The sequence below is a fragment of the Urtica dioica genome, chromosome 7 (assembly GCF_054948205.1).
Source record: "Urtica dioica subsp. dioica isolate 48M chromosome 7, U.dioica_male_clone48M_v1_H2, whole genome shotgun sequence".
Lineage (NCBI taxonomy): Eukaryota > Viridiplantae > Streptophyta > Magnoliopsida > Rosales > Urticaceae > Urtica > Urtica dioica.
In genome coordinates, this window is record NC_142762.1 from 22,107,015 (window position 1) to 22,123,410 (window position 16,396).

The 16,396-nt window shown below is 38.0% G+C and overlaps 1 protein-coding gene across 2 annotated transcripts; it reads left to right on the top strand.

The window, feature by feature from the left end:
• Positions 1-1,170: 1,170 nt before the first annotated feature.
• Positions 1,171-6,328, top strand: LOC149390412 (RNA-binding (RRM/RBD/RNP motifs) family protein). 2 transcript variants are annotated; one of them, XM_089619100.1, is made up of 11 exons: positions 1,171-1,531; positions 2,346-2,908; positions 2,991-3,080; positions 3,197-3,436; positions 4,031-4,252; positions 4,366-4,663; positions 4,745-5,085; positions 5,172-5,376; positions 5,451-5,527; positions 5,616-5,708; positions 5,938-6,328. In XM_089619100.1, the coding sequence occupies exons 1-10, from the start codon at positions 1,252-1,254 to the stop codon at positions 5,706-5,708; spliced, it is 2,409 nt and encodes an 802-aa protein (XP_089475226.1). In that variant the 5' UTR covers positions 1,171-1,251; the 3' UTR covers positions 5,938-6,328. The 2 variants fall into 2 exon arrangements, with proteins under 2 accessions (XP_089475226.1, XP_089475227.1); XM_089619101.1 differs by having other exon boundaries at positions 5,172-5,373.
• The last annotated feature ends 10,068 nt before the right edge of the window (positions 6,329-16,396 follow it).

A 16,396-nucleotide genomic window follows, 5' to 3' on the forward strand; every position in this document is an offset into this window, starting at 1 on the left:
GCGCATTCTTCTCTGAGAAGCGTCATCGAGCGGAGCTTTGGAGTGTGGAATAAAAGATGGAGAATCCTGAATGTCATGCCGAGTTATCCATTCAAAAATCAAGTAAAAATAGTTATCGCAACTATGACATTGCATAACTATATTCGAATGCATGCAAGACAAGAGATGAATTTTGAAATATTCAACGAGACAGAGGGCGATGACGAGGGGGATGAAAACGACACAACTGAAGATCAAGATGAAGATTGTCAGGCTTTTTCGAGTAGTATGGACAAGTTAAGAGATGAGATTGCTGCAAGTTTAGTAGAAACGATAATTTTGTAGTTTACATTTTTGTGAATAATAAAAAACTTTATATTAAAAATAAAATAAATTTTTGTCGTCCATATTTTTCTAGTTTGTAATTATAATTCATATATATGCATATAAATAAGCATATTAATAATTATTATTTAATTTTGAAAAACATGTTTATTTTAATCTTTTGACCATAATATATTTATTTTCCAAACTTTAAATCAGCTTTTGTTATCAGTAATAACTGTTTTATAAATAGTTTATCAAACAACTGTCAGTTAAAAAAAAACAGAAACTAAGGGGTTGTTTGGTAGTTAACTCAAAAAGTTTTTGTTTTCTATTTTCTAATTTTTGTAGTTGTACTGAAAAATTATTTTGCAGTTGTTTTTAAAAAACTGTTTGGTACAGTTTTCATTTTTGTTTTTGAGAAAGTGAAAAAACTGAAAAAAGTGTTTGATATAGTTTTCATTTTTGTTTTTGAAAGAATGAAAAGAGAAGATGAAGAGAAGGAGGAGAGAAGAGAAGAGAAGAAAAAAATTTCCAAAAACACATTTTTATTTGTTTTCAGTTTTCTTTACTTTTTACAAAACAACTTCAAAATTTTTTAAAACTTTTATCCGAAAACACCTTACCAAACACATTTTCCAATTTTGTTTCATATTTTTACTTCTTGAAAACTCAAAAACATTCTTGAAAACTCAAAAACAGTTTTTGAGTTGATAACCAAACATACCCTAAAAAAGTAATTTTTAAAAAAATAAAGCCGTGCCAAACGACCCTACCAAACTCGCCCATTAACTCCTTCAGTTCCACAAACCGACCTTTTTCTTTAAAATTAAATAATTTAAAAAAGGGGAAGACTTGACCTAAATCGACCCCAAAATTTTCGCTTCAGCAACACAGACAAAAAAAAAAAAAAATTGAACTAGGGTTTCGCTTTCGTACGCATCAACAATGCCGCCGAGAACGCTAAAGAGAGGGGCTACGCAGAAGAGAGCAGGCAGGGCCTCGAAGGGGTCGCAGAAAGCGCAGTTACAGCCTCCACCGGACGACGCTCCGGCTGACGAAGCTCCGGTGCCGGTTGAGGAAATCAAAGCGGAGGTCGAGGCTGACCCGGTCGTCGAGAAATCTCCGCCGCCGGTAGTCGAACTATCGCCGCCCTTGGTTATGGAAACCGCTGCCGTCGTGGCCCCCGTGAAATCTGAATCACAATCGGACGACAACGCTTTCGCAAGTAAGTTGTTGTTGTTGTTGTTGTTTTTTTTTTTTTTTTTTCTTGTCTATGGTTTCGTTGTTGATCTGAATAAGCTTCTAGTCATTTAAAATTCGATCTTGTGCTGTTTATGAACTTATTTTTTTGGGGATTTTTCGTTATTAATTTCAAGTCTCTGCCCTTTTTTTTTTTTGGTTTTATGCACAGAATAATCAAGGAGGGAGTTTATTTCTTTTTTTACCTATCAGGAACGATTACTGGTTCTTTTTTTGTTAAAGAAGAAAACGAATAGGGAGGCCTTGACGTAGATTCTGTTCCTTGCAACTAGAATCATTTAATTTAAGTATTACACTGTATGTTCAAGTCTGAAAGAAAACTAATTGGGATCGAGTGGGTTGTTTTTAGGTTTTGTCTTTAGGGTTGACTTTCTATCCATGGAGATGATAAGGGCTTCTTACCCCAATTGGCTTTGGTGGGTCGACTGCGTTGTTTTTTCTTCTTTCTGAGTGGAAGGTTTTCGCACTAAAGCTTCACATATTAAGCAACAACCTTATTGTTAGCAAACTTGTCGATTCTAGCCCCTTCTGACAAGTTTTGGAGATGTAATCTCTGTTTGCTTTCATCTAATTGCATGGATATGATTCCTTCTTAACTTGGAGATGTAATCTCTGTTTGCTTTCATCTAATTGCATGGATATGATTCCTTCTTAACTTGAGATTAGCCGTGATGAATCTTTCGTGGAACAAAGGATGACGAGACTCGCTTAGTCTCTTAATTTCAAAGTCCCTTCCTTGTGATTAACTGGATTGCTTGCCAACTACTATCTAATGACAGAAGAAGATAAAATCAAGGAGTCTGTGGATGAATATGAGAAGGACGAAAGGTTGGAACTGGAAGATAATGATCCAGAATACGAAACAGAGGAATATGCTGGCGTTGATTATGACGAGAAGGAAATCGATCAAGAAGAGGATGTCCAAGAGGTGGGAGATGAAGAGGAAGAGGACGAGCACGAAGAAGAAGAGAATCTAGATGAAGAAGATGAAGGTGAAGAAGAGGAACTAGAAGATGCACATGAAGAACTCGAGGTTGAAGGGTACGAGGAGCGTGCTGGCGAAGGGAAGAAGAATGTGGAAAGAGTCGATGCGGATGAGGCCGAGCACCAGGAAGTCGTGAAGGAGAGGCGTAAGCGCAAGGAGTTTGAAATCTTTGTTGGTGGCCTGGATAAGGATGCAACTGAAGGGGATCTAAGAAAAGCTTTCACTGGAATCGGCGAAGTTACCGAGGTCAGACTGATGATGAACCCACAAACCAAGAAGAACAAGGGTTTTGCATTCTTGCGTTTTGCAACAGTAGAACAGGCGAAACGTGCTGTCTCAGAGCTTAAACATCCGCTGGTAAATTTTGATCTCATAATCTGTATGTTAAGCTTACGTTCTCTCATATACGAATTTCACACTCTGAATGGCCGAATTTCAGATAAATGGGAAAAAATGTGGTGTTACTCCCAGTCAAGATAGCGACACTCTGTTTTTGGGTAACATTTGCAAGACATGGACCAAGGAAGCTGTAAGTATATTGTTTTTTATGTTCATGATATACTAATTAAAGGAAGTTACAATTGAGTGCTGACCAAAGATTAGCTTACTTGTTAACTGAGCATTCTCGTTCAACTGTGGTTTCAGTTGAAAGAGAAGCTGAAACATTATGGAGTTGAGAATGTTGAGGATTTGACATTAGTAGAGGATGGCAACAACGAGGGCATGAATCGAGGGTTTGCTTTTCTTGAATTTTCATCCCGCTCAGAGGCCATGGAGGCCTTTAAGCGTCTGCAAAAGAGAGATGTTGTATTCGGAGTGGATAGACCTGCCAAGGTTTCGTTTGCAGATTCCTTCATCGATCCCGGTGATGAAATTATGGCACAGGTATCCGACAGATTTGATACTTGATAACTACAATTATTTGTTCAGTAGTAGAGCCCATGGTAGAGCCTATATGGTCACGGTCTTGATAGAGTAGGCATGTATCTTATTACTGTGATATGGATCTAATTGTCTTACTCTTTTCATTATTTGAGGATTTGACATCTAACTAAAGAGATATATTGTTAGCTTCGTTTTTTATTTATTTAATTTCTAAAATGTTATCAAGTACTTATGATATTTTAATTAATATATGCCTTTTATTTTGAAAGGTAAACAAATGGCATATGTAGCAAAGTAGGCCGAGTTTATGGAATTCAGCTCTGTGCCATTTTCGTAGTGTCAATATTATACGTGTTAACCATTTTGAAGCACTTCCATTTTCAATGATATATTTAAACTCGTGGGCTGAGGTTTGATTCCTCATGGGGTACCGACACCATTATATACTCGAGTTCCCCCATTCAAAATTGTTGGGTTACGAATAAAAGAAACCAGTATACATACACACATGAACACATATATGTATATATATATATATATATATAGATATTTTTCAACTCTTGATTATTTCTCATCTCAACTATGAATTTACAGGTTAAAACTGTATTTGTGGATGGCCTCCCTGCAACGTGGGATGAGGATCGTGTGCGTGGGCTGCTTAAGAAGCATGGTGAGATTGTGAAGATAGAACTTGCTCGGAATATGCCATCTGCCAAGCGTAAAGATTTTGGTTTTGTCACTTTTGGCACACATGATGCTGCACTGATATGTGCAAAGAGCATTAACAATTCGGAATTGGGGGATGGAGACACCAAGGTATATTTATGGCTGTTTGTATATTGAGTATGCTTAGACATAAAAATTTTATAGTCTGCCAACATACATTCATGCTTATATAAAACGTGATGATACTCTGTTTCTGTGTTCAGGCTAAAGTAAGGGCTAGGTTGTCAAGGCCACTTCAAAAAGGCAAAGGAAAGCATGTTCGCCGTGGGGATTTTAGGTCTTCGCGTGTTTCTGGGCGAGCTGTTAGAAGTTCTTGGGGTGACCCATCACCGCGCAAGGCTTCTGGGCATGGCGTGAGAGGTTCTGGGAGCCGTGCTCCTCCACCAAGCATGAAGAGGCCTGCAGGAGTAAGAGATCGAAGACCCGTGATGTCTGTACAACCACGGACCAGGCATTTGCCGCCTCCATCCAGACCATATGATAAGAGACCACCACCACCTGGTATGACTGTGCTTATTCTTTTCCCGTGCATGTAATTTTGGCTTGCATTTGAATTTTATTCTTATTTTTTTTATTTTACAGTGTCTTCATACCCAAAGAGAAGTAGCTCAAAGAGGGAATATAGTCGCCGTGAAGAAATTCTTCCACCAAGAAGCAGAGCTGCTGCTGTAGATTACAGCTCCAGGATTGTTGTGGAGCGACGTGCCTCATATAGAGACGAGTACACGTCACGTGGCCCTGGGTTTTCTGATCCACCTAGAAGTACATCTCGTTCATCGAGTAGGAGAGCTTATGCAGATGATACGTACGGTCAAAGGTTTGAGAGGCTTCCACCTCCTCCCCCTCCCCCTCCCAGTTATCGTGACGTGCGTGCTCGGGATTATGATATTGTCCCCGGGTCGAAACGTCCATATTCTTCTATGGTAAATTTTTTTCATTCAATATCAACCAAAATTTATGGACTTTCAGTATTCCCTCTGTGGCCGTAACCAAAACACTCTTGGTTTAGGACGATGTTCCTCCGCGTTACGCTGATTCTAGTGTCAGACAGTCGAGGCTGCGCCTGGACTATGAGTATGCAAGTAGTGCCTCTCAATATGGAGATGCTTATGGGGATCGACTTGGGCGTTCCAATGTAGGATATACCAGCAGCAGAACAGGTCAAGATTCACACGGGATGTATAGTAGTCGTCAGGGCATGGGTTACGGAGGTGGTAGGTTTAATGTATAGTAGTCGTCGTCATGAACTTGGGTGGTGATCAATTTTCTTACGGTTCTAATGATACAGGTGGAATGTACTCGTCAAGCTATGGTGGTGGTGGTGGTGGTGGTGGTGGTGGTGAATACGTACCTCGTGGTTCCGATGTATGATTTGTTTACAAAAGTCTCTTGGAGAAACATTTTTCTCACCACTGCTTATTATATCTCTTGTTGTGGCACTGGTATGTTATAGGTTGGTGGTAGCTCGTATTCGTCCTTGTACTCTGGTCGTGGTGGTGGCGGAAGTAGTTATATGGGTAGCGGTGGATCTGGTTCGTACTACTAGGTAACGAGGCATTTTCTCTCTGCTTCTTTTTGTTTTCTGTTTTTTCTTGTGTTCATCCTATCCTCTCTTATCATAAATGCCGTATCAATGAAAAATTATTGGTGGAGTCACTACTCTCTGCTTGGGATCTCGGCTACTGAAGGCAGGGCTTCTCTTTATTTTCTTAAGTGGTGTGTAGCCACTAAAAAAGGAGCACTATGGTCACAAGTGATTTTGGTTATTGGAACAGATGCGATAAAAAAGGCGGCTGTAGGATTGGACTGTTTTTTCTATGGAGAGAGAACTTGTCCAAGTTTTTTTCGCATCTTAAGGTGTTCCAAGGACTTTACAGGCGTTAAGAGGGTTCATAGGCTTCAATCCAGCTTTTTGATTGTTGAAGACGTGGCATTGCGCAGCATATGTTGCAGCTTTCAAGGACGCGTTAGAATCAAGAAGCGACAGTGTGATATTTATATCTTTCATATTCTCTGTCTCTCTCTCTCTCCCTCTTCTGTCTTCTTTAAGAAATTTATTGGACAAAATGGAGGTGTCTTGCATCATCTGTTCCTATGGGCAGAAGAGTACATTAAGAGATTGGGGATTTATTTTATTTGCGATTAAGGTATTTGGTATATTTGCTACGGATTCGTGGATAATTTCTGGCATTAAGTTCCTCCCATCACAGCCTTAACATGGAACAGAAACGAAAAAGGCTTTAAACAGAAATTGAAGGTGGTTAAGGAACCTTTCAGCTTCTCTACAATGAGTCAAGTAACAAGGTGGTACGGTTATAAATTGATGAATTGGACTTTTCTTTCATTGGCTTGTAAACATGGAATAGTTTGATGCAGCTTGGCAAAAAGGATTTTGCAGTTAAATATGCATATGATGTTTATTGCAATATCTCGACTGATTTTTTAACCACTTCTGTAACGGGTCTAATTTCTCCGATGGTTGAGAATTTTGCAACAAATTTGCGCATGTGATAATCGGAGGTTCTATAAGAGTGTATTTAGTTTCTGGATTGACACTAGTTAGAACGGTCTCTCTATCATGCTCATTTGTTGATAGGAAGAAAATATAGGGTTGCGATAAGCAGTGGCAAAAAAGAGCAATAGTTTGCCTTTGAAGAATTTGGAGCAGCAGTAATCTCAGTGTCTTCATCTCTGAGGTAAGAATATTGTGCTCTTTCTTGAAATTGGTGGGATTGCTAGGGCTTACCATTTTTGGTTCTGCGCGGGAACTTCAATGCCTCAGTAGGTTTTCTAACGGATAGGACGTTGCTGTGAAAATCTCTCTGGGAGATATGCCCTCTAGGTAGTACTAGAGTTTAAATAAAGCAAGAAAACCCCTCACGAGCTCCACAGAGTCCTACTTGTTTCTAGTTTTCATGTTTTTATTTATTTTTTATTTATTTTTATGTTTTTTTGTTGTTGCCCATCGAGCACACGATATCTGATGTTATTAGATTAATTCAACGAGATGATGTGGAAGTTACTATATATTGGCTTGTTAGTTGTGGTTACGAGTATTGTGGCACACGATATCTGATATTGTTAGATTAATTTAACAAGATTTGTGAAAGTTCGTATATTTTGGCCTGTTAGCAGTGGTTATGAGTAGAGATGAACTCTGCATGAATGTCGTAATCTTTGTACTTTTTTAGTTGTGTTGGTGCACAGTTGGAATCTAAATTCACAAACCCAGGGATGCAAACTTGACAGCAGCAATTAGCTGATAAATCAATGTGTAAAATATTTCATTTAGAATTTAAAATTGATCAAGAAAGAGAGCCCATCTAAACACTGAATATTCTGAGCTCTACGATGTTCATACTTGATCAAAGATAAACCATAATGCATAAAAAATGCTTTTCGTGTGAGTTGTATATACGTTTTTGAAATTAATGTAGTCACAAATTTTCATTATATTTATTGTACTGAATAGAGAAAAAAAAGTAAAGTGTCAGTACTTAATAGTGGTCTTTTGAAAATCCAGAAAATTGGATTTGAGTTTTACAACGTATACAATATCTTCCTAACCAATACAATCAAATCACACATACCCAAACCAAATTGAATAAAATAAATAGATAAAAAAAGACAACAAAACATATAAATAAGTACTAAATTTGTAGATACTATATGATTGGCATAAATCTCATATGTGTTTAAAAAACACCGAAGATATATATAAGTAATACGTACATAGATATATATATATATATATATATATAGATATAGATATATATATGTATAGATATAGATATATATATATATGTATAGATATATATATATATCTATGTATAGATATATATATCTATGTATATATATATATATATATATATATATATATCTATGTATTGATTTTACTTTTAAATATGTTATGTGGGATTAAAATTAACAAATCGTGGATATTATATTCAATTATGTATCGAAGATTATAAAATATAGTTGACATAAATTTCAAGTTTAAAAATTAGAAAAATACATGTAAGCGTGTGTATATATATATATATATATATATATATATATATATATATATATATATATATATAATATTTTGCAACATTATTTCCGTTCAGTTTTCCATCGGCACGTCGGTTTTCCATCGAAAACGGCATTTGAAAACGGTATTTCACTTGCCCTTTTTCACATTTTTTCTGTTCGATTTTCCATCGACATGACGTTTTTTTGTAAATCAGGAGCCTCGAAACGGCAACGAAAAACGACATTTTTTTCTTTGGTTTACACGCCTACGTTTTTTTTTTTTGAGCCCCATAGTAACATTAGGCTCATAAGTAAGACTTGTCTTTTGCCTTTTACTTATCTTTTAATATATATATATATATATATGGATAGCAGGCAGGAGACGTCCGACATGCTTGCTTCACCTGATCTACACATATGCAAGTATAAATATATAAACTGTAAAGTACAATATTAACCAAGAGCTGCTGATAATATTGACATGAGCTTTAACAATATAGAAATACAACACCTCATTTTCACTCGGTTTTCTTAACAAATATGCTTGCTGCCACCTCATACTCGATGAACAAAAAAGTTTTGTCATGAACGAATCAGATTAAAAGAGCAAAAAAGCTAAAAAAAAAAACCTTAGGCAATAAGTTTTAACGGAATGATTAAAAGTTGATACTTCATACAAGCCATTTGTTATCAATAAATCTCAACTTTCCTCTCTCACATTTTCTTTTCCAAATGAAGCATAAAGAGACTGTAAAACAAGAGAAAATGTATCTTCCCTTCGCCAATAAATTCTTCTTTCAAATTCTTAATTGAAATCCATTTTTCTTTTTAGATACCAAACTTTGAATACTATCATCTTTAGATTATTATTTTCAAAGAAAAAATTATATAAATTATTATTTAATTAAACCATGTAGCATTTGGAAATTTAAAAACCTCTGTCCAAATAATTCAAAATATATTTAGGGTCACTTCTTTAAATTTATACTTCTGACATCAGAAGCCAATTTGTTATTTTAATTTATACTATGTTTATTTGATCGAAAAAAACACTCGGTTTATATTGCATAGACATTGTTATGTCGTTATTTTTCACAAGTAAAAAATGACACTCCTAATAAAAAAATGACAAGCAAGCGACTCTGAAGGCTGAGCCGCAAAACTGCTCTGGAGGCTGAGTCACAAATGGTTCTGAAGGCTGATCCGCAAAACGGCTCTGGAGGCTGAGCCACAAATGGCTCTGAAGGCAGAGCCTCTAACGGCGCTGAGCCCCAAACGTTCCCACAAGCGACTCTGAAGGTTGAGTCGCAAAACGGCTCTAGAGGCTAAGCAACAAATGGCTCTGACGGTAGCGCCTGTAACGGCTATGAGCCCGAAACGTTCCCACAAGCGACTCTGAAGGCTCAGCCATAAAACGGCTCTGGAGGCAAAGCCTCTAACGGCCACAAGCCCCTAATGTTCCCATAGTGTGAAACCACCATTTGAGAAAAGTCAAAGTTCAACATTTCTTATAAATACCATCCATGATATAGAAGAAGGGAGGAAAACCGATTCTAAGGGAAGAAAAATACTACAACTTCTCTCTCTCTCTCTCTCTCTCTCCCTCTAAAAATTTCCTCAACATATACCTGCAAAATAATGCTAGAGTTACTCTACATCTCTCACTTTTGATTCAGTAAAACATAAAAGAGGAATGATCTACTTCCTTTCTCTCTAGAATTGAAGAAGAATTATTCTCTCTTTCTCTCTCATACTTCTTTTCACAAACAAAGGTTGAAATTATGCCACATTATATTCCCTCTAAAAAGGTGTCCAAGAACTTGAGAAATCCAATTATCATGTTCTTAGTAAGAGGAAGATTTAATTATATATCACCCTTTGTGTCTTCTATTTCAGCTAAGGAAAAGAAAGATCACGAAAATTCACACCACCCACGTCGAGTTTCCGAAGGTCTCCACCACAGTCGTAACGCCACGAGATATCTCCACCCGTTACGATCCATTCGGAGCCATAGGAGATTCGATGCCTGCAACCCAAGATCGATACACGTCGCAAGCTGGCATCCCGACACGTGTGTCGTGAATGTTGATAAAAAAAATGCATTAACATTTTGACGCTAGAAGGAGGGGTTCCCGAGAACAACCACGGGCTCTCCACCGACAACTTTCTTTTCTCTCCGCGAGGAAAGCTTCAACAACAAAATAAGAATCCCACACGAAGATGAACTCTTGGACGCCGAACCACCGCAAATTCCTTGGCCGACGAGCCACCGCGAAGTCCTTGGCCAGCGAGCCATGTCGAGCTCTTGGTCGACGAGCCATCGCGATGCCCTTGGGCAGAAATCCGCGACAAGCCCTTGTCCGGTGAGCCCCACGAAGCCCCGCACTACGATGAAACCAAGTCGAAGAGACTCCACCGATGAAAGTTGCCTCTGGTCATGTCCTCAATGAACAAGATGGAGTCCCCATCGAACCTCTCGACGAGGCGATGAAGCCGGAGCCACGAGACGGAGTCCCTGATGGAATTTTCGGGAAGGTGACGAGGCTCGAGCCACGAGACAAAGTCTTCGACAGACATCTCGGTGAGGCGTCGAGGCCCAAACCACGAGACGGAGTCTCCGACGGACCTCTCGGCGAGGCTTCAAAAATCCTGACCCCCATGGTTTAGGGTCGCTCGGTCATCGAGATCGAGTCGCTAACGGCCCCCGTGGCTCCAAAAATCCTGACTCCCGTGGGTTAAGATCGCTCGGTCCCCGTGATCGAGTCGCTTAAAGCCTCTGTGGCTCCACAAATCACGACCCCCGTGGTTTAGGGTCGCTCGATCCCTGTGATCGAGTCGCTTAAGGCCCCCGTGGCTCCGAAAATCCCGACCCCCGTGGTTTAGGGTCACTCGGTCCTCGAGATCGAGTCACTTAAGGCTCCCGTGGCTCCGAAAATTCCGACCTCCGTGGTTCTGGGTCGCCCGATCCCAACTTCAGATGGCTTGGTTGAAATCATCACCAAGTGGTGTAACACCCCGTACCCAAAGCACCGCGGAACGATCCAATGATAGGCGAAGCCCTGATCCAAGAGGTTAGAGCGCGCTTAGCCTAAAATCGAGATTGTACCCGGGCGCAAGCGGTTAAGGCTGTTGCACTACTTGGAGTAAATTTCACCTAAACTTGAAGAAGATCAAATCCCAGTGATCCAGAAAAGCAAGCCAAAAAGCATAAAGTCAATGTTGTCAATGGTGCCCACAAGAAGAGTTGTAATCTTTATATTCTACATTTGATGTAATAAAGTCTCATGAAGACTCTTGCTTGTAATTGCTTATTCATTAATAAAGTTGAAACGTTCATTCATTCTTTCTTTGTTTGTTTGAAGCTTTATGATAAAACCTTAGTCTTTTAGTCCATAAACAAACTTAACAACTTACGAAGAGACAAATGTAGATTTGCATGAACAAACTCTTCGTAGTTTGCTTAAAACGATATATTCGCAATCTAAGGGTCAAAGGACTATTGACCTCAGTATGATTGTTAGAAGAATCTATGCTGTCTAGTTATGAGGCATTGAGAGTTGGAGACTCTATAGTTCTTCTAGGTATCTTCCGAAGGTACTAAATTGACCAGTGCACTTCTAGAGACAAGATAAGAACAAACCATTTAACCTCTTATGTCTCGAAGTCACTATGTATGAATTGGATCATGCTTACCTTAATCCTGAAATGAGACATGTCATTTCACAGCTTACGTATTCTCATTTGAGAAAGTCAGAGTTCGGACTCACTATGTGATTCCGAACAGGGCCTATTGGTGAAGTACTAAGTTGTGAGAATGTCATGAGTAACTTTGTGAAGTTCTCATAGATATGGAATTCATGTACAAGATTGCTGAAATGCAATGTATGTCACCTCATGCTTTGTTCCTTGGAGTGTGAATAAATGAACTGGCCAGTGTCCAAATTGAGTCCTGACTCTTTTGGATGAAACAATGTGACTTGTTAGCTCCTCGTCAATACATTGTTTCTAACTTATTCACAAGCGACAAAGGAGTTGAGGAAATAACAGCTAGAAGGGTAAAATGGTAATTTAGTAAATCCCGACTAGCTGATGACATTCATGAAGGGTAAACATAGATAATATTCAGTGGATCCGCTCATCATAATTAGGTTGAATTCTTGAGTAGAAAATAAATTCATTTGAACCGAGAGATTTTCAGTGTCAACTCTTTAGTGGAGTCAGTTGGCATTAAGCTAAACTTGGAAAAGGTTTGTGAACTTTTGAGTCCAAGTGTTTAGCTCAAGCTTTGTTCATTTGGGTCCATGAGGTCACTGTCACGAATCACATCGATTAGGAATAGTTAAACTGGAAGCTAAGTCAAAACAAGAACGAAAATTGTCAAAAGGGTAATTTTGTCTTTTGAGACATAGGATGAAATGAATGTCAATAAATTTTTTTGACATGGTCATTTGATGACAAGTAACACTCGGCCATAATAAGATTAATTGGGCCTTGTGGATTAATTTCATTTCATAAGAATTTTATTGAAAATTCTTAATGGGCCTTTTTCATGTTGTCATGAACAAATGGAAAAGCTTCTAGAAGCCCATTCTAGAAGGACATAGGCGCCCAACATACCCAACCAAGAGAGAATATTTTGTGCATAAATGTATCAAGATACTTGCCAAAAGAAAAAGAGGAAACAAATTTCCTCTATGAGGAAACAAAGAGAATCGGCCAAGGCAACCAAGACGGAAACAAAAGAGGAAACTAATCCCTTGGGGATTGACTTGATGTAGGCGCCCATGTTGGAGATTTGGGCAATAAGGGATTGCTCATAAAGGCTTGGAAAATAAGAGGAAACTACTTTTTTCCAAGGCCAACCCTTCTCCTATAAATAGGCACCTCATTCCTCTCATTTCACTCATTCCACACAAGTTAGAGATTGAGAGACTCTCTCTCTAGACATTGTGGCCGATCCTCTCTCTCCCTCTCTCTTCATTTTCGATTTTCTTGTTTTGGCACCTAGGTCCTCATTTGACCTAGTGTTTAGCTCTGCGACTTCAAGACTCGTTCTTAAGTCGTAGTGTTTAAAAGTGCCCACTCACTAATTCCTTTATTTCGAGTGATTTAGTGATAGAAACTTTCGTGGTTGCTCGAGGTGCCGAGGAAAGAAAGAGAGGCGTGCTGCGAGGGGAGACGAGCGTTGCAAACTTTCCAAAAGCTTCTTCAAAGTTCAAGCTTCAAGAAAGGTTAGTAAACTTCTATACTCATAATAGTTTTTAATTACATGTACTTGCTCTTTGTCTAGGTTAGTAAAAACCGTTTTTACTTGAAAAGAAAATTTTTAAAATTCCGCCGCTTTGCGAAGCGTTAAACTTTTTCTTAAACCCTAGATCGATTCCAACAGTCAGACCCCTCGCGGTTCGGATGAGCATACACAAAGGCCATCTACAAAAAAAAAAGCAAAGAAAAGACTCTCCAAGACTTTAAAGTTTTTCGCACGACAAGTCACACGTGAAACTGGGGGGTTGATGTTATGTCGTTATTTTTCACAAGTAAAAAATGACACTCTTAATAAAAAAACGACAAGTAAGCGATTCTGAAGGCTGAGCCACAAAACTGCTCTGGAGGCTAAGTCACAAATGGCTCTGAAGGCTGATCCGCAAAACGGCTCTGGAGATTGAGCCACAAATGGCTCTGAAGGTAGAGCCTCTAACGGCTCTGAGCCCCAAACGTTCCCACAAGCGACTCTGAAGGCTGAGCCACAAAACGGCTCTGGAGGTTGAGCCACAAATGGCTCTGAAGGCAGAGACTCTAATGGCTCTGAGCCCCAAACATTCCCACAAGTGACTCTGAAGGCTGAGCCGCAAAACGGCTCTGGAGGCTAAACCACAAATGGCTCTGACGGTAGTGCCTCTAACGGCTATGAGCCCGAAACGTTCCCACAAACGACTCTGAAGACTGAGCCGCAAAACGGCTCTGGAGGCAAAGCCTCTAACGACACTGAGCCCCTAATGTTCCCAAAGTGTGAAACCACCATTTGAGAAAAGTCAAAGTTCAACTCTTCTTATAAATACCATCCATCATATAAAGAAGGGAGGAAAACCGATTCTAAGGGAAGAAAAATACTACAACTTCTCTCTCTCTCTCTCTCTCTCTCTCTCTCTCTCTCTCTCTCTCTCTTTCTTTGTACCTCTAAAAATTCCCTCAACATATACCTGCAAAATAATGCTAGAGTTACTCTACATCTCACTTTTGATTCAGTAAAACATAAAAGATGAATGATCTACTTCATTTCTCTCTAGAACTGAAGAAGAATTATTCTCTCTTTCTTTCTCATACTTCTTTTCACAAACAAAGGCTGAAATTATGCCACATTATATTCTCTCTAAAAAGGTGTCCAAGAACTTGAGAAATCCAATTCTCGTTCTTCACTTAGTAAGAGGAACATTTCATTATATATCACCCTTTGTGTCTTCTATTTCAGCTAAGGAAAAGAAAGATCACGAAAATTCACACCACCCACGTCGAGTTACCGAAGGTCTCCACCACAGTCGTAACGCCACGAGATATCTCCACCTGTTACGATCCATTCAGAGCCATAGGAGATTCGATGCCTACAACCCAAGATCGATACACGTCGCAAGCTCGCACCCCGACACGTGTGTCGTGAATGTTGATAAAAAAATGCATTAACAAACATTGCATATTTCAAATACGTAAGTATTTTAATACTTATCTTAGACTAATTATTGATATTGGATCAGACTCTTTGAATCATGCTTCTTTTGACTTAGTTAGGCTCTTGGGTTGAAGCAACGTCTTTTGAATTTCATATCATGATAACAGTTATGAATGAAATTAAATAAATTTCCATTCGAAATAACCATTTTTATTTATCTTATATGCTTAATTTCTTATATTAACTTAATTTCTGCATAACAAATTCCATTATTTCACTTCGTTCATTGTTTTGAAATTCTCGGATGTCCTTTATATATAAGTTGATGTTGTTATAGTATGAGTTTGAATAATATGAACATAGAATCATGCGTGTTTGTTATAGTATGCGAAAAAAATGTGAAAAAAAAGACAACTGATATGTCGTTTTCCATGGAAAATCGATATGCGATAGAAAAATCGATCGGAAATAATTTCTCAAAATAAATTCATAGAAAAATACTTGTATATGTAGTCCAAATTTAAAACACTATAAATCATACATATCAACCACATATATTTCACACTTAAAGTCACACCACAAAATATGTAAAACAAGGAAATAATAAGTATTCAATTTTTAAACATGTAAAACATATGTATTTAAGATTTAATAATATCTATATATGTATTATGTATTTATATGTATTGACATTTATTTCTTTTGGATTTTTTTTATATAAACTTAATATACGAAAATTGTCAGCCGTTTTTTTTTTTTTTTTTTTTTTTTTTTTTTTTTTTTTTTTTTTTTTGCAGAACGACGCATTGTTTCTTCGGGTTCCAAACGGCATCCGACGGTGAAACGACAAAACACGTCTTCGTCGACCATCAGTGCTCTGGCAGCGACTTCACCGGAGTTTAGAACCTTGGTTAGAACCACTTTACTCTCCCTGTAGCTTTATTTTCTTAAGTTGGCCTTGTGCGTAATGATGTGTGAAGATTAAAAAATCTATGAATATCTGTGACAAATCACTTATTTTTTTTTTATTATCATTTTTCACATAAACTGTTAAAACTAACGCTTGCGTGGCACATAGGCAACTCACCTAGTATGTATATATATATATATATATATATATATATATATATATATATATATATATATACTAGGATGTAGAACGTGCTTCGCACGTGGTGACTACAGATATTAATTGATAAATTTATTTTAAAATAGTGGTATGACCTCTTAATACATCTTGTTAAAGAGTTTTACCAATATTCGTCAATGTAAAATTCAATTGAAAAATAATATGAAATTGTAATATCCATGATCGTGGGAGTAAAATATTCCATAATAGAACTATAAAAGAAAAAAAAAATCAAATTAAGTAAGAGTAATAGATTTTGATTCTTCGTCTCTAGAATTTTCGATCTTGATAAACCTCCCTCCTCTTCCGCAAAGCCATACACAATGAGCTCGACGGTCCAATATGGTGCAGGAGCTAATTGTTTCTTAGCGCAATCTAAAAGCATCATTGTAATGTAGAAGAAGCATTAGTACCATGATCTTCGAAA

Coding starts and splice junctions, on each gene's coding strand:
- LOC149390412 (XM_089619100.1), top strand. CDS start 1,252: ATGCCGCCGAGAACGCTAAAGAGAGGGGCTACGCAGAAGAGAGCAGGC. Junction 1,532..2,345: donor GGACGACAACGCTTTCGCAA/GTAAGTTGTTGT, acceptor ATCTAATGACAG/AAGAAGATAAAATCAAGGAG. Junction 2,909..2,990: donor CAGAGCTTAAACATCCGCTG/GTAAATTTTGAT, acceptor GCCGAATTTCAG/ATAAATGGGAAAAAATGTGG.